Below are 25,068 nucleotides of genomic sequence, written 5' to 3' on the forward strand. Positions count from 1 at the left end.
TATATACACTAGGTTTGATCTAACTACATGTACATTACAGTAAGTTTGATCTAACTACATGTACAGTGGGGAGAACAAGTATTTGATACACTGCCGATTTTGCAGGTTTTCCTACTTACAAAGCATGTAGAGGTCTGTAATTTTTATCATAGGTACACTTCAACTGTGAGAGACGGAATCTAAAACAAAAATCCAGAAAATCACATTGTATGATTTTTAAGTAATTAATTTGCATTTTATTGCATGACATAAGTGTTTGATCACCTACCAACCAGTAAGAATTCCGGCTCTCACAGACCTGTTAGTTTTTCTTTAAGAAGCCCTCCTGTTCTCCACTCATTACCTGTATTAACTGCACCTGTTTGAACTCGTTACCTGTATAAAAGACACCTGTCCACACGCTCAATCAAACAGACTCCAACGTCTAGGAATACCTAGGATAGGATAAAGTAATCCTTCTGACCCCCCCCCCCCCCCCTTAAAAGATTTAGATGCACTGTTGTAAAGTGGCTGTTCCACTGGATGTCATAAGGTGAATGCACCAATTTGTAAGTCGCTCTGGATAAGAGCGTCTGCTAAATGACTTAAATGTAAATGTAAATGTCTCCACAATGGCCAAGACCAGAGAGCTGTGTAAGGACATCAGGGATAAAATTGTAGACCTGCACAAGGCTGGGATGGGCTACAGGACAATAGGCAAGCAGCTTGGTGAGAAGGCAACAACTGTTGGCGCAATTATTAGAAAATGGAAGAAGTTCAAGATGACGGTCAATCACCCTCGGTCTGGGGCTCCATGCAAGATATCACCTCGTGGGGCATCAATGATCATGAGGAAGGTGAGGGATCAGCCCAGAACTACACGGCAGGACCTGGTCAATGACCTGAAGAGAGCTGGGACCACAGTCTCAAAGAAAACCATTAGTAACACACTACGCCGTCATGGATTAGAATCCTGCAGCGCATGCAAGGTCCCCCTGCTCAAGCCAGCGCATGTCCAGGCCCATCTGAAGTTTGCCAATGACCATCTGGCTGATCCAGAGGAGGAATGGGAAAAGGTCATGTGGTCTGATGAGACAAAAATATTACTTTTTGGTCTAAACTCCACTCGCTGTGTTTGGAGGAAGAAGAAGGATGAGTACAACCCTAAGAACCCATCCCAAACGTGAAGCATGGAGGTGGAAACATCATTATTTGGGGCTGCTTTTCTGCAAAGGGGACAGGACGACTGCACCGTATTGAGGGGAGGATGGATGGGGCCATGTATCGCGAGATCTTGGCCAACAACCTCCTTCCCTCAGTAAGAGAATTGAAGATGGGTCGTGGCTGGGTCTTCCAGCATGACAATGACCCGAAACACACAGCCAGGGCAACTAAGGAGTGGCTCCGTAAGAAGCATCTCAAGGTCCTGGAGTGGCCTAGCCAGTCTCCAGACCTGAACCCAATAGAAAATCTTTGGAGGGAGCTGAAAGTCCGTATTGCCCAGCAACAGCCCCGAAACCTGAAGGATCTGGAGAAGGTCTGTATGGAGGAGTGGGGCAAAATCCCTGCTGCAGTGTGTGCAAACCTGGTCAAGAACTACAGGAAACGTATGATCTCTGTAATTGCAAACAAAGGTTTCTGTACCAAATATTAAGTTCTGCTTTTCTGATGTATCAAATACTTATGTCATGCAATAAAATGCAAAGGAATTACTTAAAAATCATACAATGTGATTTTCTGGATTTTTGTTTTAGATTCCGTCTCTCACAGTTGAAGTGTACCTATGATAAAAATTACAGACCTCTACATGCTTTGTAAGTAGGAAAACCTGCAAAATCGGAGGTGAATCAAATACTTGTTCTCCCCACTGTATATTACAGTAGGTTTGATCTAACTACATGTATATTACAGTAGGTTTGATCTAACTACATGTATATTACAGTAGGTTTGATCTAACTACATGCATATTACAGTAGGTTTGATCTAACTACATGCATATTACAGTAGGTTTGATCTAACTACATGTATATTACAGTAGGTTTGATCTAACTACATGTATATACAGTAGGTTTGATCTAACTACATGTATATTACAGTAGGTTTGATCTAACTACATGTATATTACAGTAGGTTTGATCTAACTACATGCATATTACAGTAGGTTTGATCTAACTACATGCATATTACAGTAGGTTTGATCTAACTACATGTATATTACAGTAGGTTTGATCTAACTACATGTATAATACAGTAGGTTTGATCTAACTACATGTATATTACAGTAGGTTTGATCTAATTACATGTATATACAGTAGGTTTGATCTAACTACATGTATATTACAGTAGGTTTGATCTAACTACATGCATATTACAGTAGGTTTGATCTAACTACATGCATATTACAGTAGGTTTGATCTAACTACATGCATATTACAGTAGGTTTGATCTAACTACATGCATATTACAGTAGGTTTGATCTAACTACATGTATATTACAGTAGGTTTGATCTAACTACATGTATATTACAGTAGGTTTGATCTAACTACATGTATATTACAGTAGGTTTGAGATAACTACATGTATATTACAGTAGGTTTGAGAACTACATGTATATTACAGTAGGTTTGAGATAACTACATGTATATTACAGTAGGTTTGAGATAACTACATGTATATTACAGTAGGTTTGAGATAACTACATGTATATTACAGTAGGTTTGATCTAACTACATGTATATTACAGTAGGTTTGATCTAACTACATGTATATTACAGTAGGTTTGATCTAACTACATGTATATTACAGTAGGTTTGATCTAACTACATGTATATTACAGTAGGTTTGATCTAACTACATGTATATTACAGTAGGTTTGATCTAACTACATGTATATTACAGTAGGTTTGATCTAACTACATGTATATTACAGTAGGTTTGATCTAACTACATGTATATTACAGTAGGTTTGATCTAACTACATGTATATTACAGTAGGTTTGATCTAACTACATGTATATTACAGTAGGTTTGATCTAACTGCTTGTATATTACAGTAGGTTTGATCTAACTGCTTGTACATTACAGTAGGTTTGATCTAACTGCTTGTAAATACAGTAGGTTTGATCTAACTACATGTATATTACAGTAGGTTTGATCTAACTACATGTATATTACAGTAGGTTTGATCTAACTACATGTATATTACAGTAGGTTTGATCTAACTACATGTATATTACAGTAGGTTTGATCTAACTACATGTATATTACAGTAGGTTTGATCTAACTACATGTATATTACAGTAGGTTTGATCTAACTACATGTATATTACAGTAGGTTTGATCTAACTACATGTATATTACAGTAGGTTTGATCTAACTACATGTATATTACAGTAGGTTTGATCTAACTACATGTATATTACAGTAGGTTAAATCTAACTACATGCATATTACAGTAGGTTTGATCTAACTACATGTATATTACAGTAGGTTAGATCTAACTACATGCATATTACAGTAGGTTTGATCTAACTACATGCATATTACAGTAGGTTTGATCTAACTACATGCATATTACAGTAGGTTTGATCTAACTACATGCATATTACAGTAGGTTTGATCTAACTACATGCATATTACAGTAGGTTTGATCTAACTACATGTATATTACAGTAGGTTTGATCTAACTACATGTATATTACAGTAGGTTTGATCTAACTACATGTATATACAGTAGGTTTGCTCTAACTACATGTATATACAGTAGGTTTGCTCTAACTACATGCATATTACAGTAGGTTTGATCTAACTACATGCATATTACAGTAGGTTTGATCTAACTACATGCATATTACAGTAGGTTTGATCTAACTACATGCATATTACAGTAGGTTTGATCTAACTACATGCATATTACAGTAGGTTTGATCTAACTACATGCATATTACAGTAGGTTTGATCTAACTACATGCATATTACAGTAGGTTTGATCTAACTACATGCATATTACAGTAGGTTTGATCTAACTACATGCATATTACAGTAGGTTTGATCTAACTACATGCATATTACAGTAGGTTTGATCTAACTACATGCATATTACAGTAGGTTTGATCTAACTACATGCATATTACAGTAGGTTTGATCTAACTACATGTATATTACAGTAGGTTTGATCTAACTACATGTATATACAGTAGGTTTGATCTAACTACATGTATATACAGTAGGTTTGATCTAACTACATGTATATACAGTAGGTTTGATCTAACTACATGTATATTACAGTAGGTTTGATCTAACTACATGCATATTACAGTAGGTTTGATCTAACTACATGTATATTACAGTAGGTTTGATCTAACTACATGTATATTACAGTAGGTTTGATCTAACTACATGTATATTACAGTAGGTTTGATCTAACTACATGTATATTACAGTAGGTTTGATCTAACTACATGTATATTACAGTAGGTTTGATCTAACTACATGTATATTACAGTAGGTTTGATCTAACTACATGTATATTACAGTAGGTTTGATCTAACTACATGTATATTACAGTAGGTTTGATCTAACTACATGTAGGTTTGATCTAACTACATGTATATTACAGTAGGTTTGATCTAACTACATGTATATTACAGTAGGTTTGATCTAACTACATGTATATTACAGTAGGTTTGATCTAACTACATGTATATTACAGTAGGTTTGATCTAACTACATGCATATTACAGTAGGTTTGATCTAACTACATGTATATACAGTAGGTTTGATCTAACTACATGTATATACAGTAGGTTTGATCTAACTACATGTATATACAGTAGGTTTGATCTAACTACATGTATATACAGTAGGTTTGATCTAACTACATGTATATACAGTAGGTTTGATCTAACTACATGCATATTACAGTAGGTTTGATCTAACTACATGCATATTACAGTAGGTTTGATCTAACTACATGTATATTACAGTAGGTTTGATCTAACTACATGTATATTACAGTAGGTTTGATCTAACTACATGCATATTACAGTAGGTTTGATCTAACTACATGCATATTACAGTAGGTTTGATCTAACTACATGCATATTACAGTAGGTTTGATCTAACTACATGCATATTACAGTAGGTTTGATCTAACTACATGTAAATACAGTAGGTTTGATCTAACTACATGTATATTACAGTAGGTTTGATCTAATTACATGTATATACAGTAGGTTTGATCTAACTACATGTAAATACAGTAGGTTTGATCTAACTACATGTATATTACAGTAGGTTTGATCTAACTACATGCATATTACAGTAGGTTTGATCTAACTACATGCATATTACAGTAGGTTTGATCTAACTACATGCATATTACAGTAGGTTTGATCTAACTACATGTATATTACAGTAGGTTTGATCTAACTACATGTATATTACAGTAGGTTTGATCTAAGTACATGTATATTACAGTAGGTTTGATCTAACTACATGTATATTACAGTAGGTTTGATCTAACTACATGTATATTACAGTAGGTTTGATCTAACTGCTTGTAAATACAGCAGGTTTGATCTAACTACATGTATATTACAGTAGGTTTGATCTAACTGCTTGTAAATACAGTAGGTTTGATCTAACTGCTTGTAAATACAGTAGGTTTGATCTAACTACATGTATATTACAGTAGGTTTGATCTAACTACATGTATATTACAGTAGGTTTGATCTAACTACATGTATATACAGTAGGTTTGATCTAACTACATGTATATACAGTAGGTTTGATCTAACTACATGTATATTACAGTAGGTTTGATCTAACTACATGTATATACAGTATGTTTGATCTAACTACATGTATATACAGTAGGTTAGATCTAACTACATGCATATTACAGTAGGTTTGATCTAACTACATGCATATTACAGTAGGTTAGATCTAACTACATGCATATTACAGTAGGTTTGATCTAACTACATGCATATTACAGTAGGTTTGATCTAACTACATGTATATTACAGTAGGTTTGATCTAACTACATGCATATTACAGTAGGTTTGATCTAACTACATGCATATTACAGTAGGTTTGATCTAACTACATGTATATTACAGTAGGTTTGATCTAACTACATGTATATACAGTAGGTTTGATCTAACTACATGTATATTACAGTAGGTTTGATCTAACTACATGTATATTACAGTAGGTTTGATCTAACTACATGTATATTACAGTAGGTTTGATCTAACTACATGTATATTACAGTAGGTTTGATCTAACTACATGTATATTACAGTAGGTTTGATCTAACTACATGTATATTACAGTAGGTTTGATCTAACTACATGTATATTACAGTAGGTTTGATCTAACTACATGTATATTACAGTAGGTTTGATCTAACTACATGTATATTACAGTAGGTTTGATCTAACTACATGTATATTACAGTAGGTTTGATCTAACTACATGTATATTACAGTAGGTTTGATCTAACTACATGTATATTACAGTAGGTTAGATCTAACTACATGCATATTACAGTAGGTTTGATCTAACTACATGTATATACAGTAGGTTTGATCTAACTACATGTATATACAGTAGGTTTGATCTAACTACATGTATATACAGTAGGTTTGATCTAACTACATGTATATACAGTAGGTTTGATCTAACTACATGTATATACAGTAGGTTTGATCTAACTACATGTATATACAGTAGGTTTGATCTAACTACATGTATATTACAGTAGGTTTGATCTAACTACATGCATATTACAGTAGGTTTGATCTAACTACATGTATATTACAGTAGGTTTGATCTAACTACATGTATATTACAGTAGGTTTGATCTAACTACATGTATATTACAGTAGGTTTGATCTAACTACATGTATATTACAGTAGGTTTGATCTAACTACATGTATATTACAGTAGGTTTGATCTAACTGCTTGTAAATACAGCAGGTTTGATCTAACTACATGTATATTACAGTAGGTTTGATCTAACTACATGCATATTACAGTAGGTTTGATCTAACTACATGCATATTACAGTAGGTTTGATCTAACTACATGTATATTACAGTAGGTTTGATCTAACTACATGTATATACAGTAGGTTTGATCTAACTACATGCATATTACAGTAGGTTTGATCTAACTACATGCATATTACAGTAGGTTTGATCTAACTACATGCATATTACAGTAGGTTTGATCTAACTACATGTAAATACAGTAGGTTTGATCTAACGACATGTATATTACAGTAGGTTTGATCTAATTACATGTATATACAGTAGGTTTGATCTAACTACATGTAAATACAGTAGGTTTGATCTAACTACATGTATATTACAGTAGGTTTGATCTAACTACATGCATATTACAGTAGGTTTGATCTAACTACATGTATATTACAGTAGGTTTGATCTAACTACATGTATATTACAGTAGGTTTGATCTAACTACATGTATATTACAGTAGGTTTGATCTAACTACATGCATATTACAGTAGGTTTGATCTAACTACATGCATATTACAGTAGGTTTGATCTAACTACATGCATATTACAGTAGGTTTGATCTAACTACATGTATATTACAGTAGGTTTGATCTAAGTACATGTATATTACAGTAGGTTTGATCTAACTACATGTATATTACAGTAGGTTTGATCTAACTACATGTATATTACAGTAGGTTTGATCTAACTGCTTGTAAATACAGCAGGTTTGATCTAACTACATGTATATTACAGTAGGTTTGATCTAACTGCTTGTAAATACAGTAGGTTTGATCTAACTGCTTGTAAATACAGTAGGTTTGATCTAACTACATGTATATTACAGTAGGTTTGATCTAACTACATGTATATTACAGTAGGTTTGATCTAACTACATGTATATACAGTAGGTTTGATCTAACTACATGTATATACAGTAGGTTTGATCTAACTACATGTATATTACAGTAGGTTTGATCTAACTACATGTATATTACAGTAGGTTTGATCTAACTACATGTATATTACAGTAGGTAAAGGGGGGCCCTCTTTCACCCATATTACTTCCATTTCTTTCACATACAATATTTTCAAAAAATTACAATGCGCTCTTCATGCAGTCATGGACGTTACAGAGCATTTATGGGATAAATTTATTTTTTACCGTGTTTGACGTTTGTTAGAGAGTTAGATTTAAAGTTGCCTTCTCTCTCGTTATACCCTGTCTTCTATGGTAGGAGAAACAGTGGTGTATTCATACTGTTGTGTTCAGGTGGAGGCAGAGCTGATTGACAAGCTGGACAGTCTGGTGTCTGAGGGGAAAGGAGACGAGAACTACAGAGAACTGTTCAGCCTGCTGTGAGTAGAGGAATACACACACACACACACACACACACACACACACACACACACACACACACACACACACACACACACACACCACAATATATACACACACACCACAATATATACACACACACCACAATATATACACACACACCACAATACACACACAACACAACACAGACACACACACACACACACCACAATACACACACACCACAACACACCCACACACACCCCAACACACACACCAACCAACAAACACCAACACACACACATCAAAACACACACACACCCAACACATAACCCTTTCTTTACCTCCTACCTTGATAATGCTGTATTTGTTTGGCTCTCTTTCTGCTGCGTGTGGGATTTAGAACCCAGCTCTTTGGGCCTTACCCCAGGTAAGATAACACAGCTCTAACGGCCTACTGCCACTAACTCCTCTCTACTTCCCGTCAAATGATGTACTCACAGTGATCACTCAAACCTAGGCCCCTTGGTGGTATTGATTGATAAGGATGTTTGTGTGTTTCTTTGTTTCCAGTCTGCTGGAGAAGATTGAGCAGGAGACGTGGAGGGAGACAGGCATCTCCTTCGTCACCTCTGTCACACGGCTGATGGAACGTCTGCTGGACTACAGGTGAGACTCGATAGGTCTCCACTTGTTGTTATGTAACCGTGGAGGGCAGAAGATAAGATGCATTACTATTCATCAATAACGGGACCGGTTCGTTCCTCTCTCTGTTTAGGGACTGCATGAAAGGAGACGAGACAGAGAACAAGAAGATTGGCTGTACTGTCAACCTGCTGGTAAGATACTGTAGACTCTGGCTGTACTGTCAACCTGCTGGTAAGATACTATAGACTCTGGCTGTACTGTCAACCTGCTGGTAAGATACTATAGACTCTGGCTGTACTGTCAACCTGCTGGTAAGATACTATAGACTCTGGCTGTACTGTCAACCTGCTGGTAAGATACTATAGACTCTGGCTGTACTGTCAACCTGCTGGTAAGAAAACCCACAACCTGTCACACTGCCATACTGAGATAGTGGTGTAAAGGTCTCGTTTTTAATATTTTGTGTCTGTTTGTTCCCCAGAACTTCTACAAGTCAGAGATCAACAAGGAGGAGATGTACATCCGTTACATCCACAAGCTGTGTGACATGCACCTCCAGGCTGAGAACTACACAGGTAATACTACATCCACAAGCTGTGTGACATGCACCTCCAGGCTGACAACTACACAGGTAATACTACATCCACAAGCTGTGTGACATGCACCTCCAGGCTGACAACTACACAGGTAATACTACATCCACAAGCTGTGTGACATGCACCTCCAGGCTGACAACTACACAGGTAATACTACATCCACAAGCTGTGTGACATGCACCTCCAGGCTGAGAAATACACAGGTAATACTACATCCACAAGCTGTGTCATGCACCTCCAGGCTGAGAACTACACAGGCAATACTAGATCCACAAGCTGTGTGACATGCACCTTCAGGCTGAGAACTACACAGGTAATACTAGATCCACAAGCTGTGTGACATGCACCTTCAGGCTGAGAACTACACAGGTAATACTAGATCCACAAGCTGTGTGGCATGCACCTTCAGGCTGACAACTACACAGGTAATACTACATCCACAAGCTGTGTGACATGTACCTCCAGGCTGACAACTACACAGGTAATACTACATCTAGAAGCTGTGTGACATGCACCTTCAGGCTGACAACTACACAGGTAATACTACATCCACAAGCTGTGTGACATGCACCTTCAGGCTGACAACTACACAGGTAATACTACATCCACAAGCTGTGTGACATGCACCTTCAGGCTGACAACTACACAGGTAATACTACATCCACAAGCTGTGTGACATGCACCTTCAGGCTGACAACTACACAGGTAATACTACATCCACAACCTGTGTGACATGCACCTTCAGGCTGACAACTACACAGGTACTACTAGATCCACAAGCTGTGTAACATGCACCTCCAGGCTGAGAACTACACAGGTAATACTAGATCCACAAGCTGTGTGACATGCACCTCCAGGCTGACAACTACACAGGTAATACTAGATCCACAAGCTGTGTGACATGCACCTCCAGGCTGACAACTACACCGGTATGATACTCACACACAAACCTATTCACTCACAAAGGGAAAGAGTGTACAGTACTAGCTATGGTTGCTAAGCTACCTGTAATTTACCAAAGTTACCGTAATCTTCAGTATTTTTGGTAATTAACAGAAAATCTATGTCAATCTATCAAAAATGTGGAGGATTTATACTTGAATACATTTTTTAAAAGTTATTCATATATACACTGAACAAAAATATAAACGCAACATGAAACGTGTAACAGGTCCCGTGTTTCATGAGCTGAAATAAAAGATCCCAGAAATGTGCACAGATTTGTTTATGTCCCTGTTTGTGAGCATTTCTCCTTTTCCAAGATAATCCATCTGCCTGACAGTTGTGGCATATCAAGAAGCTGATTAAACAGCATGATTATTACACAGGTGCACCTTGTGCTGGGGGACAATAAAAGGCCACTCTAAAATGTGCAGTTTTGTCAAACAACACAATGCCACAGACGTCTCAAGTTGAGGGAACTTGCAATTGGGATGCTGACTGCAGGAATTGTCCACCAGAGATGTTGCCAGATAATTTAATGTTTATTTCTCTACCATAAACCGCCTCCAATGTTGTTTGAGAGAATTTGACAGTACGTCCAACCGGCCTCACAACCGAAACATTGACAACAAATACTATGTTGACATAGTGAAATTTAAAAAAGTTTGTAAAAATATATTTATACTTTATAATGGATATTTCAAGCTGAAACCCAAATATTAAACACCAATGGCATTCACTAAGTTGATGGTTTTGTATTTAGGATACTGTTTTACAGCTTTACTATTTCATTCTTTATTTTAAAATCATCTTATTTCATACATTTTACATTTTGATAAGGCCAAACAAAGGGACAGAGATAATTACAGACACCAGTGATAATCTGAAGTACCCCAAAAAGAGCCACTAGATGTCTTGTGATAGATAAAATCCTTTAAAGATACCAAAATTCTGGTAGTTTACTGGTAAACTTGAAAAGTTAATATACCTTCCCTTTGTAACATTAGTACTAGCTAATATCTCTGAAATAGCATGCACTTTTAACATTTCTATACTTGTAAATAAGAATGTGTTCTTAACTGACTTGCCTAGTTAAATAAATGTTCAATAAATAAATAAATATGACACATTTAAACGCTTTATTCACTGTGAGTACAGTCAATATGGCTGCATATCCACACATAACTTGAAAGAATTGTTAGGTTAGATTACTTGTTGGTTATTACTGCATCGTCGGAAACTAGAAGCACAAGCATTTCGCCACACTCGCATTAACATCTGCTAACCGTGTGTATGTGACAAATAAAATTTGTTTTGATTTGAAAGGGAATGTCTAGTAACTCTATTTCTATAGTTCTGCAGAGGCTGTTTTCACTCTGCTGCTTGGACCTGTTGTTTCCAATGAAGTACTGTATAAACTATATGTAGTATGTAACTCTCCATTTACCCTGCTGTTGTACTGGGAGCCACTGCACTGAGGGAGTTCCTGCACTACCCGGCTATATGTTATTCCTAGTGACGTATATAAACGATATGTTTGTCTATCTGTTACTCTACAGAGGCTGCGTTCACCCTGCTGTTGTACTGGGAGCTACTGCATTGGGAAGAGAGGCCTCTAAGGGAGTTCTTACACTACCCAGCCCAGAGCGAGTGGCATCGCAAAGAAGGCCTCAGTCGCAAGGTCATCCACTACTTCAACAAGGGAAAGGTAAGTGGAACATATACTGGAAAACGTCGCAAGTTCATCCACTACTCCAACAAGGGCATTGTAGGTGGGAGAACACAATGGAAATCAACTGTCATCAATCGTTTCTCATAATCTAGGGTGTTCACCCCAAAAAATGATGAATTTATTCAAGGTTTATACAAATATGTCCATTCAATAGAGAATTATGTCAGGAAAAACAATAGTCCAACCCCCATGTCTCTATCATATAGCGTTCAAATGTTACAAAATATTTACTCTGAGAATGTAGCATGTTTAGAGGGAATGGAACGTCATCAACATGCGAGCGCTGCTCATTAGAACTCTGTGACGCTGCTCCGCAGCAGAACGGCGCTAACTTCAGACGTCAACTGACACGCTAACGAGTGGCTGCAGGTTCGTGAGTGAAAACATGGGCTTTTTCTAAATGAATTCCACTGAATACAAAAATAAATAGGGACTAAATATATATGTATTTACAAAGCTAAGTATAGCTTTTGTAACAGTCCTGACCTATTTATGTTAGTTTTTATGTGTTTATGGTCAGGGCATGTGTTTTGGGTGGGCAGTCTATGTTATCTGTTTCTATGTTGGTTTCGGTTTGCCTGGTATGGCTCTTGATTAGAGGCAGGTGGTTTGCATTTTCCTCTAATCAAGAGTCATATTTAGGTAGGGCATTCTCACTGTTTGTTTGTGGGTGATTGTCTCCTGTGTCAGTATGTTTGTTCGTACCACACTGGACTGTAGCGTTTGTTTGTTTCGTTTTCGTTTCGATGTCGTCTGTTACCTGTACGTAAGTTTATGTTTAGTTATGTAAGTTTATGTTCAGGTCTCGTCAACGTCGTTTTGTTATTTTGTAGTTTGAAAGTGTTTTGTTTCGTTTCGTGTTACCATCTTTATCGTTGTTATAATAAAGATGGCTTATTTCCCAAAGCCTGCGTTTTGGTCTGAGGATCCTTCTCTCCTCACCTCATCCGAGGATGAGGAGAGCGTCACTCGTTACAGCTTTAGCTAGTTAACAGGATAGCTAAGAGACACAATCCGCGAAGAAAATCTGTTCCTGTTTTCATTCATTTCAAGTCTTTCCCTTTAATTCGCCATAGAAACGGACCCTCTCAACGTAAATTGATCGCCAATATAGGCAATTACTTTATTAACAAATATTAACAAAGAAAGAGGAATAGTCACATGCAAACAAGCATACATACAAACTATTTGCATTGCCTTGAATCCTAAACAAACAAATAATATTCATTAATAATACACGTTTGAATTGCCTTTTTGTTTTTCATTTTAGTTAAAAGTAGTGCCATATTGTTTAAATTCATTTATAAAGTGAAAAAAGTTAGGTTTTGAATTAGACCATTTGCTTAAATACATGTTACTTACATCAACCACAGAGGAATTTAAAAGAGATACAGTCCCCCTTGAAATCGCATCAAAAACAATTGCATATTCTTTCCGGGTTATTGGAATTTTAAACTTATCAAGAAATTCCCCATATGAGAGTAGATATCCATCCTCATTCAGTAACTGACCAACCAAAATAATTTTATTCTCAAACCAGTTTAAAAAAAAGACTTATTTTTAAATCGTATATCTTTGTTGTTCCATAGAAAGTATCTGTGAGGGGAGAAATTGTGTTTATACGCTAACATCCAAGCTAAAATTGCCTGCTTATGGAATTTGGCCAACTTTACTGGGATTTTATCAAAAATTACATAGAAGCAAAAAATTCTAAACCACCAACAGAGTCAAATAAATACTTATGGAAGACATTCCAAATACTGTTCTGGTTCTTAATATACTCCAGAATCCGATTTATTTAAAAAGTATTATTTAGAGTATTGAAATCTAAAACCTCAAGACCTCCTTGTTCTTGGGTATTAGTGAGAATATCTTTCCGTAGATAGTGAGGCTTGTTCCTCCAAATAAAATTATAAAGAATCTAAGTCCTTCACAATTTTGGGGGGGAGAATTCAAGTCATAACGAGACATAATCCGATCTGGATAACCCTTCAGCTTTGGACAATAAAACCCAACCGTGTAACGAAACATCTCTCAGCAACCAGAGGTTCAATTTCTTCTGTGTTTTCTCAATAATGGGGTTGAAGTTTAATTCACTCCTTTGTTTTTCATCCTTGCATATAACAACAACAATTCCAAGATAAGTCACCTTATCTTTAATTGGGATACCGTATACTTCCTGTAAAACACAGTCCTTCAGTGGAAATAAGACTGATTTATTGGTATTAATTGTCAAACCTGAAACGAAGGAAAAGTCTTCAATACAGGAAACTGCTTTAGAAACCTCATTCCTGTGTCTTAAAAATATGGTGGTATCATCAGCCAGTTTATATAGATTAAATTCATTGCCATAGTGCTGAATCACCTTGAAAATTCCCTTTCTTGATATGAAAGAGCCATCATTTGAGTAACCAATCAAAATAAAAATGGGCTAATTGGGCAGCCCTGACTAATGCCACGGCCAATATCAAATCTTTGGGATGTCCCGTGAGCTAATTTCACAGAGCTAGTATAACCACTATATCTAGTTTGGACTGCTTTCAAAAAGTATTCACCAAACCCCCAAAAACGTATTGCTTTGAACATCATGTTCTACAGTGTCAAAAGCTTTATACAAATCAACAAACATAAGAAAACTATCATCAAGGATGAGGTCATTATAGTCAATCATATCTAAGATCAACCTGATGTTATTACTAATGTGTCGACCATGCATAAAACCAGATTGTTCTTCATCAATTATATGACGCAAGCCTTGTTTCTACCTCTTAGCAAATACAAGGGCATATCATTTCCCATCATTATTCAACAGGCTAATGGGTCTCTAGTTGTCTATATAAAGAGGATCCTTATTAGGTTTGGGAATCAAAGTAATTACACCTTGCTTTAAGGAAGCCGGTAACTCCCCTTTCCTTATTGATTCTTGAAACATAGCAAGAATGAAATGAATCAGTTTATCATTGAATGCTTTATAAAACTCGCTTATTAAACCACCATTTCCAGGGGACCTATTGTCCTTAAGGCTTTTAATACAGTCTTTTATCTCAATTTCAGATAACTCATCATCACAAAAATCCCTGAAATCAATATCTATCTACTTAGCAATGTGTGCTACATTGTCTATGAAAAGATCCACATTGGAAGTTGGCTGGGCTGATGTATACAGGAAGTTGGCTGGGCTGGTGTATATAGATTCTGATAAAACTGGGCAACATGCTGAGAGATGTCTTTTGGATTTTCATTGGGAGTATTATTAATCATTAATTTACATATGGAAGTCTTTTCGCCTGCCCTTTTTTCTAAATTAAAGAAATATTTAGTATTTCTCTCTCCCTCTTCCATCCGTTTTCGTCTTGATCTTACAAACGCTCCCCGGGCCTTTTCCTCGTAGATTCAGTCTAACTGCATTTGTAATGATGATAGCTCCAGTAATTCCTGATTAGTTCGTTCAGTTTTTTTAGTATAATCCATTATTCCCTTTATGATATCATATTCTTTCTCTCTCTTGGCACAAGAAATTTCTTTCCCCATTGAAATAGCCAAAAGCCTTATATCAAATTTCATTAGCTCCCAGTAACTTCCCAACTTATTCATAACACAGGCACAATTCCAGTATTTATCAATAATTCCTGCTACTTCCTTCTTAAATACTTAATTCTCTAGTAAAGTCTTATTCATTTTCCAGTAACCTTTATTAACTTTTTGTTGTTGACAAACCATGCATATTTATCTTTATTGAGATCCCTTTGTAGTCTGTTAAAATCAATGGTTCAATCAAGACTGTATCAACCTTGTCAGCCATATCTTCAGATATCAGCCAGAAATCAATACGGGATTGTATAGATAAATCTTTGGTACTCCATGTAAACATAATCTTATCTGGGTTCTTATGTCTCCAAATATCTAGAACACCTAACCTTAGACATATATTCCTTATCTCACAAACAGAATTGCTTTCCTTAGGAGGCCATCTATCTAGAGTATCATGTAAAACTGTATTAAAATATCCACCCCATATTACTTTGGCCAATGGAAATGTAGACATAATTTGACTTAGTTTCCTCTCAATGTCTCTAAATAAAATACAGTTACTTGACCTGTTATTGGAAGCATAAGTATTTACAAGAATGAATTGAATGTGGTTGACATCTACCAATAGTATAATCCATCTCCCTGTATTACCTGCTTCATGACTCAATATATGACCCTTAAAGTTGCCTTTTAAAATAGCGACACCTGCTGACCGATTAGTACCAAATATCATTCCCCTATTGACACTTCCAAAACGCAGTATCTGTGGAACAGGCATGAGTTTCTTGAATGAAATAAAAGCCGGCGCTTAGACAGCCAAGGATTTGGATGTGAAAATGACAAAGGTATCAAGTTGCTTTTGATTGGTCCAGCCAACGGAAACACCTCCAAATGGTACCGCCTCACAACACCAAATAAGGAAGAGAGATACAACCAAGATTTACGCAGTCTTAACTACCAACGAATAAACGCCCTTATTTCATCAACACTGTCAAGAACAAGTATATTAAAACCTGTCTAGGACTGGGGTTCCGCTAGGGTGCCAAATTCAATCAACAGAAATTCAAATTACTCAAACATACAAGTATTAGAACACCATTTTAAAGATAAAATTCTCATTAATCCAACCACAGTGTCCGATTTCAAAAAAGCTTTTCGTCAAAAGCAGAACATATCATTATGTTAGGTCAGCAACTAGTCACAGAAAGCATACAGCGATTTTCCAACCAAAGAGAGGAGTCACAAAAAGCAGAAATAGAGATAAAATGAATCACTAACCTTTGATATTCTTCATCAGATGACACTCATAGGACTTCATGTTACACAATACATGTATGTTTTGTTCGACCAAGTTCATATTTATATCCAAACATCTCAGTTTACATTTGGCTTTGCCTCCAAAACATCCCGTGAATTTGCACAGAGCCACATCAATTTACAGAAATACTCATAATAAACATTGATAAAAGATACAAGTATTATTCACAGATTTAAAGATATACTTCTCCTTAATGCAACCGCTGTGTCAGATTTTTTAAAAACTTTACGGAAAAAGCAAACCATGCAATAATCTGAGTACGGCGCTCAGAGACCAACACAACCCAAAAAGATATCCGCCATGTTGGAGTCAACATAAGTCAGAAATAGCATTATAAATATTCACTTACCTTTGATGATCTTCATCAGAATGCACTCCCAGGAATCCCAGGTCCACAATAAATGTTTGATTTGTTCCATAAAGTCCATCATTTATGTCCAAATAATTCCTTTTGGTTCGCGCGTTCAGTACACAATCTAAACTCACGACGCGCGGGCAGGTCCAGTCAAAAGTTCAGACGAAAAGTAATATTACAGTTCGTAGAAAGATGTCAAATGAAGTATAGAATCAATCTTTAGAATGTATTTAACATAAATGTATTTCACATAAATCTTCAATAATGTTCCAACCGGAGAATTCCTTTGTCTTCAGAAATGCAATGGAAAGCAGGTCGCTCTCACGTGAGCACGCATGGTCAGCTCGTGGCTCTCTGGGAGAGACCTTACTCAATCCCCTCCCATTCGCCCCCACTTCACAGTAGAAGCATCAAACAAGGTTCTAAAGACTATTGACATCTAGTGGAAGCATTAGGAAGTGCAAAATGACCCCATAGACACTGTCTATTCGATAGGCCAAGATAGGCCTATCGATAGGCCAGATTTCCCACTTCCTGGTTGGATTTTTCTCAGGTTTTCACCTGCCATATGAGTTATGTTATACTCACAGACATCATTCAAACAGTTTTGGAAACTTCAGAGTTTTCCATCCAAATCCACTAATAATATGCATATATTAGCAACTGGGACTGAGTAGCAGGCAGTTTACTCTGGGCACGCTTTACATCCAAACGTGAAAATGCTGCCCCCTAGCCATAAGAAGTTATCAAGGTTATAATATTGTAGAGAACAATCTAATGATTCGTACTATGTAATTTATAATGACGTAGGGAAACTATGTTTTAACATTACTTTCATAGCACCCTTTTGAATCACCCCAACAGCTTGTGAAATCACAATTATTATATATTTTTACCTTTTATTTAACTAGGCAAGTCAGTTGAAGAACAAATTCTTATTTACAATGACTGCCTACACCAGCCAGACCCGGACGAAGCTGGTCCAATTGTGCGCTGCCCTATGGGACTCCACAATCACAGCCGGTTGTGATACAGCCTGGATTTGAACCAGGGTGTCTGTATTGACACCCTCTTGCATTGAGATGCAGTGCCTTAGACTGCTGCGCCACTCGGAAGCACCACAACGATGACAAAAAGTTTACCTACTAATTATTTGCCTCCTTTTGAAATGTCATCGTGTTTTCCGAGCCACTATAATGTAATTTTGATGACATCCTAATCAGCGTCAATTGAGAAAGCATTGAGTAGAACGCAACAGTGCTTAAAGAGAATCTTCAGAACGATATTGTGAAGCAACGTACACCCCATGAATAGCAGTATTGGTCCCTATTGAAAACCAACAAACGACTGATCGGTTTTCACCCTGTGATTTTGTTTATTTTGCTCTGTGTGTTTCTCCAGAGCTGGGAATACGGAGTACCATTGTGCAGAGAGCTGGCGTTCCAGTATGAGACATTATACGACTACCAAAGCCTCAGCTGGATAAGGGTGAGTAGATGTTGTAGTCGCTGCAGATTGTGGAGTTTTAGGCTGGGTTTCTGTATAAGCACTTTGTGACATCTGCTGATGTAAAAGGGGCTTTATATATATACATTTGATTGATTGATTGAGAAAGGTCGCAACCTAACTTGAGTTACCAAGCGTTTCACCTAAATACACAACATGTTTATTTGTAGGACATAATGATTGTGTTTTTGTCAGAAAATGGAAGCTGCTTACTATGACAGTATCATGGAGCAGCAGCGTCTAGAGCCAGAGTTCTTCAGGGTGGGATTCTACGGACGCAAGTTCCCCTTCTTCCTCAGAGTGAGTCAATACAACTGTATGGGGCACATCCCAAATGACAACCTATTCCGTACCCTAGATAGTGCACTATTTCTGACCGGAGCTACATAAGGAATAAGGTGTCATTTGAGACACAGTCAATGTCCTTATACTTTTGAATATTCTGAATATTCTGGTTCTATGTTGTGCCACTAGAACAAGGAGTTTGTCTGCCGTGGTCATGACTACGAACGGCTTGAAGCCTTCCAGCAAAGGATGCTGGGAGAATTCCCACAAGCCATTGCCATGCAACACCCTAATCAACCAGACGAGGCCATCTTACAGTGTGATGCCCAGTGTATCCTTCTGAAATAGAGAGAACAGTTCCCATTCTCACTTTGTGTGTGTGTGTGTGTGTGTGTGTGTGTGTGTGTGTGTGTGTGTGTGTGTGTGTGTGTGTGTGTGTGTGTGTGTGTGTGTGTGCGCGCACTGAGGAACACCTTCCTAATATTGAGTTGTACCCCCCTTTTTGTCCTCAGAACAGCCTCAATTCGTCGGGGCAGGAACTCTACAAGGTGTTGAAAGCGTTCCCCAGGGATGCTGGCCCATGTTGACTACAATGATTCCCACAGTTGTGTCAAGTTGGCTGGATGTCTTTTGGGTGGTGGACCCTTCTTGATACACACGGGGAAACTGTTATGAAGCGTGAAAAACCCAGCGACGTTGCAGTTCTTGACACAAACCGTTGTGCCTGGCACCTACTACCATACCCCGTTCAAAGCCATTTGCCTTGCCCATTACCCTCAGAATGGCACACATACACAATCCATGTCTCAATTGTCTCAAGGCTTAAAAATCCTTCTTTAACCCTTCTCCTCCCCTTCATCTACACGGATTTGAAGTGGATTTAACAAGTGACATCAATAAGGAATCATAGCTTTCACCTGGATTCACCTGGTCAGTCTATGTCATGGAAAGAGCAGGTGTTCTTAATGTTTTGTCCACTCGGTGTGTGTGTGTGTGGATGAGGGATTGCATCATACTTGCTCTCCAAAAGGAAAACACACTCCCCACCCAGGCATCTTTTCCTTGACGCGGTACCTCTCAGACCTGCAGATCTATGCGGTGACGCCGGTACCGGAGAATGTCAAAATTCTCCAAATGGACCGCGTTCCAGACCGCATCAAGAGCTTCTACCGTGTCAACAACGTGCGCCGCTTTCGATACGACCGACCCTTCCACAAAGGATCCAAAGACCGAGAGAACGAGTTCAAGAGCTTGTGGATCGAGAGGACTACGCTGATCCTCACACATCCTCTTCTTGGTATCTCCCGCTGGTTTGAGGTGGAGAAGAGAGAGCTGGTGAGTGACACTACATACCCGTGACAGTAATACTCCTCTGTAGCTCAGTTGGTAGTGTATGGTGCTTAGTGGTAGAGTATGGTGGGTTCAATTCCCTGGAACACCCATGTGTAAAATGCATGTCGTTTTGGATTAAAGTGTCTGTGAAATGGCTTATATTATTATTAGACCTGTGTTGGTGCCTTGGTACTGCAGATGGGAAAACGTGTTACATCTGTCTGTGATGAGGATGTAATGTAACACGCATGAGATCATCAGCTGTTCCGGGACGACGCTCTCTGTAGCCGATGTGAGCAAGACCTTAAAACAGGTCAACGTTCACAAAGCCGCGGGGCCAGATGGATTACCAGGACGTGTACTCAAAGCATGCACGGACCAACTGTCAAATGTCTTCACTGACATTTTCAACCTCTCTCTGTCCGAGTCTGTAATACCCACATGTTTCAAGCAGACAACCATAGTCCCTGTGCCCAAGAATGCGAAGGTAACCTGCCTAAATGATGACTGCCCCGTAGCACTCACGTCAGTAGCCATGAAGTGTTTTGAAAGGTTGTTCATGGCTCACGTCAACACAGTCATCCTAGAAACCCTAGTCCCACTCCAATTGGCATATCGTCCCAACAGATCCACAGATGATGCAATCTCAATCACACTCCACACTGCCCTTTCCCACCTGGACAAATAGAACAGCTATGTGAGAATGCTGTTCATTGACTACAGCTCAGCGTTCAACACCATAGTGTCCACAAAGCTCATCGCTAAGGACCCTGGGACTAAACACCTCCCTCTGCAACTGGATCCTGGACTTCCTGACGGGCCGCCCCCCCAGATGGTGGGGGTAGGTAACAACACATCCAACACGCTGATCCTTAACACGGGGGCCCCTCAGGGGCGTACTCCTTGTTCACCCATGACTACGTGGCCAAGCACGACTCCAACACCATCATTAAGTTTGCTGACGACACAACAGTGGTAGGCCTGATCACCGACAACGATGAAACGGCCTATAGGGAGGAGGTCAGAGAACTGGCAGTGTGGTGCCAGGACAACAACCTCTCCCTCAATGTGAGAAAGACAAAGGAGATGATCGTGGACTACAGGAAAAGGAGGGACGAACAGGCCGCCATTAAGATCGACGAGGCTGTAGTGGAAGGGGTCCACATCACCAACACACTTCCATGGTCCAAACATACCAAGACTGTCGTGAAGAGGGCACGACAACACCTTTTCCCACTCAGGAGGCTGAAAAGATTTGGCATGGGTCCTCAAATCCTCAAAAAAGTTCTAAAGCTGCACCATCGAGAGCATCCTGACTGGTTACATCACTGGCTGGTATGGCAACTCCTCGGCCTCCGACTGCAAGGCACTACAGAGGGTAGTGCGTACGGCCCAGTACATCACTGGGGCCAAGCGTCCTGCCATCCAGGATCTATATACTAGGCTTTAAAAATGGTCAAAGACTCCAGTCATCGAAGTAATAGACTGTTCTCTCTGCTACCGCACGGCAAGCGGTACCGGAACACCAAGTCCAGATCGAAAGGGCTCCTTAACAGCTTGATTTTAATTTTACTACTTAGTTTATTTAGTAAATATTTTCTTAACTTGAACTTGAGCTGCATTGTTGGTTAAGGGCTTGTAAGTAACGATTTCTGTTGTTTTCGGCGCATGTTACAAATAAAATTGGATTTGATAACATGCAAGTTACTTGCATTGTGTTGTCCAGGTGGAAGTCAGTCCTTGGAGAATGCCTTCTTCTTCCTCTTCCTCCTCCTCAGGTCCTGTTACAGTACTTCTGTTGTGTGTGTTGTCTAGGTGGAGGTGAGTCCTCTGGAGAATGCCACCTACGTGGTGGAGAATAAGAACCATGAGCTGCGGACCCTGATCAGCCAGTACCAACACAAGCAGATCCATGGCAACATCAACCTGCTGTCCATGTGTCTCAACGGGGTCGTTGACGCTGCCGTCAACGGGGGCATCGCCAGATACCAGGAGGTAGGTGCCACCATAGAACCAGGGGAGAGTCCTCAGAAGAGTGAATTTCATTAAAATAGTCAAATATTTCAAAATGTTACCTTTTTAGATAAAACTTTACTAAATATATTCACGTCACCAAATAATTTATTAAAACACGTTTGGCAATGAAGGTCTACAGTAGCCTCGACATCACTCTGTAGGGTAGCACCATGGTGTAGCCGGAGGACAGCTAGCATCCGTCCTCCTCTGGTTACATTGACTTCAATATAAAACCTAGGAGGCTCATGGTTCTCACCCCCTTCTATAGACTTACACAGTAATTATGACAACATCCAGAGGACGTCTTCCGACCTAACAGAGCTCTTGCAGCATGAACTGACAATCAAAGGATCAGAGAATTAATCTAGTACTGAAAGCATATGCTACAGCTAGCTAGCACCGCAGTGCATAAAATATGGTGAGTAGTTCACTCAAAGAGCAAGAAAGAGAGTAGTTGATCAGTTTTGAACAAATTAATTTCTTCCAAAATTAAGGAGGAGAGAGAGAGACCTATATTTGGTTGTATTTTTTAACTTTCCCTTTCACTTAGCTAGCAAATGCAGCTAGCTAGTTTAGCCTACCCAGCACAAACTGAGTGGGATGCTATGTTAGATAGCTGGCTATGGCTATCCAACACTGGAACTCTTCCAAGTCAAGGTAAGCTTTTGGTTGTATTAATTTATTGCCAGTGGGGCCCGTCGGTGTAACTTCTTAACTGCTTGCTGCTGACTGTACACTGTACTGCATGATTGTAGAGGTTTTACTAATGTATTAGTTCTAGAAGCTATGTTCACTATGATGTTAATATGATGATAACGATGTCGGCTGTGTGTAGCAGTTAGCGGTTATGATATGAAGGTTTGGCTTGGAAAGGTTTATTCGTCTGGTCACAGACCGCTGCTGTGTTGTGCACTGAAGTCCACAAGCAAAGGGAAAAGGTGCGAGGACATTGTGTAGATGTGAGAAGGAATACAACGAACAAGGGATCATGTTTTTTAATGTGGTTTCTATGAAAGTGAACTGTGTGTGCGTGTGACCAGGGGTGTATTAATTTCGCCGATTCTGTTGAAAAGAGAATCTTAAATGGAAACAATTGGAATGAAACCGGGATAAACATAACTGAATCTGTCCAATAAAAAACTCTGTCTTTTCAAATGCAGACACATTTTGTCCTAAACCTGAAGAGTGGAGGGGAAGCATGTAGATGACGAACAGCAGGGGTCCCAGGACTGAACCTTGAGGCATGCCTTGGTTAACAGGGGCTGGGGTGGATGAACTGCAGGGGTCCCAGGACTGAACCTTGAGGCATGCCTTGGTTAACAGGGGCTGGGGTGGATGAACGGCAGGGGTCCCAGGACTGAACCTTGAGGCATGCTTTGGTTGACAGGCGCTGGGGTGGATGAACGGCAGGGGTCCCAGGACTGAACCTTGAGGCATGCCTTGGTTGACAAGGGCTGGAGTCTCTGAGGAACACACAACTCTTGCGTGTTTTAGAATATGCTTTTGGGGGATTTTCTTTGATATACCGTCCCCTCACATCCCGTATGTCTGTCTTGTCTCTCCCTCAACCAGGCCTTCTTTGATAAGGAGTACATCAGCAGCCACCCAGAAGACACAGAGAAGATCATTGCCCTCAAAGACCTCGTGCAGGAACAGGTACAGTCTTGGTCTGTCTGTATCTCAATCTTGAGATCAAATATAAACGTGGTAATAAAACTGAAACTCACTGAAACTGTTGCTGTCTGCTGTTGTAGGTTTACATCCTAGGGGTGGGGCTTGCGGTCCATGACAAGCTGGTGCACCCTGAAATGCGTCCCCTGCACAAGAAGCTGATAGATCAGTTCCAGATGATGAGGAGCAGTCTCTATGTGAGTGGCTTTTTCAGCAGTCTCTATATGAGTGGCTTTTTCAGCTGTCTCTATGTGAGTGACTTTTTCAGCAGTCTCTATATGAGTGGCTTTTTCAGCTGTCTCTATGTGAGTGACTTTTTCAGCAGTCTCTATGTGAGTGACTTTTTCAGCAGTCTCTATGTGAGTGGCTTTTTCAGCAGTCTCTATGTGAGTGACTTTTTCAGCAGTCTCTATGTGAGTGACTTTTTCAGCTGTCTCTATGTGAGTGGCTTTTTCAGCTGTCTCTATGTGAGTGGCTTTTTCAGCAGTCTCTATGTGAGTGACTTTTTCAGCAGTCTCTATGTGAGTGGCTTTTTCAGCAGTCTCTATGTGAGTGACTTTTTCAGCTGTCTCTGAAGATGTGTCCTTTGAGCCTTATCCACTTCTCTCTGGTGGAGTTGTTTCTAGAAGTAACTTAGTCAGATATTCAATCATACACATTCTCCAGAGAGCGTTTTCCGCACTACTTGCCGGATGGAGGCAGCTGACAAGTGATTTAGGAACCGGCAGTCCCATGCTGTGACCCGGTTATTGCTGATGGCACAACAGGCTCAGAAATCATTCAGTACAGGTAGCCAGACTGACACTTTCTA

General features: G+C 39.0%; 1 protein-coding gene across 8 annotated transcripts in view; it reads left to right on the plus strand.

Moving 5' to 3' along the window:
- LOC129851369 (dedicator of cytokinesis protein 3-like) overlaps positions 1-25,068 on the plus strand; it is a 368,511-nt gene that overhangs the window by 322,698 nt on the left and 20,745 nt on the right. For 6 of the 8 annotated variants that reach the window (XM_055917869.1, XM_055917864.1, XM_055917867.1 and 3 more), the window contains 13 exons: positions 8,281-8,366; positions 8,729-8,755; positions 8,899-8,994; positions 9,104-9,164; positions 9,455-9,548; positions 12,071-12,219; positions 18,849-18,935; positions 19,149-19,253; positions 19,428-19,569; positions 20,320-20,573; positions 22,386-22,565; positions 24,159-24,242; positions 24,341-24,454. In XM_055917869.1, coding sequence (XP_055773844.1) covers positions 8,281-8,366; positions 8,729-8,755; positions 8,899-8,994; positions 9,104-9,164; positions 9,455-9,548; positions 12,071-12,219; positions 18,849-18,935; positions 19,149-19,253; positions 19,428-19,569; positions 20,320-20,573; positions 22,386-22,565; positions 24,159-24,242; positions 24,341-24,454 — 1,479 coding nt within the window. The remainder of the gene's footprint in view (positions 1-8,280; positions 8,367-8,728; positions 8,756-8,898; positions 8,995-9,103; positions 9,165-9,454; positions 9,549-12,070; positions 12,220-18,848; positions 18,936-19,148; positions 19,254-19,427; positions 19,570-20,319; positions 20,574-22,385; positions 22,566-24,158; positions 24,243-24,340; positions 24,455-25,068) is intronic. The other 2 variants (XM_055917866.1, XM_055917872.1) reach the window with 1 other exon arrangement.

The sequence above is a fragment of the Salvelinus fontinalis genome, chromosome 3 (genome assembly GCF_029448725.1).
Source record: "Salvelinus fontinalis isolate EN_2023a chromosome 3, ASM2944872v1, whole genome shotgun sequence".
Taxonomy (NCBI): domain Eukaryota; kingdom Metazoa; phylum Chordata; class Actinopteri; order Salmoniformes; family Salmonidae; genus Salvelinus; species Salvelinus fontinalis.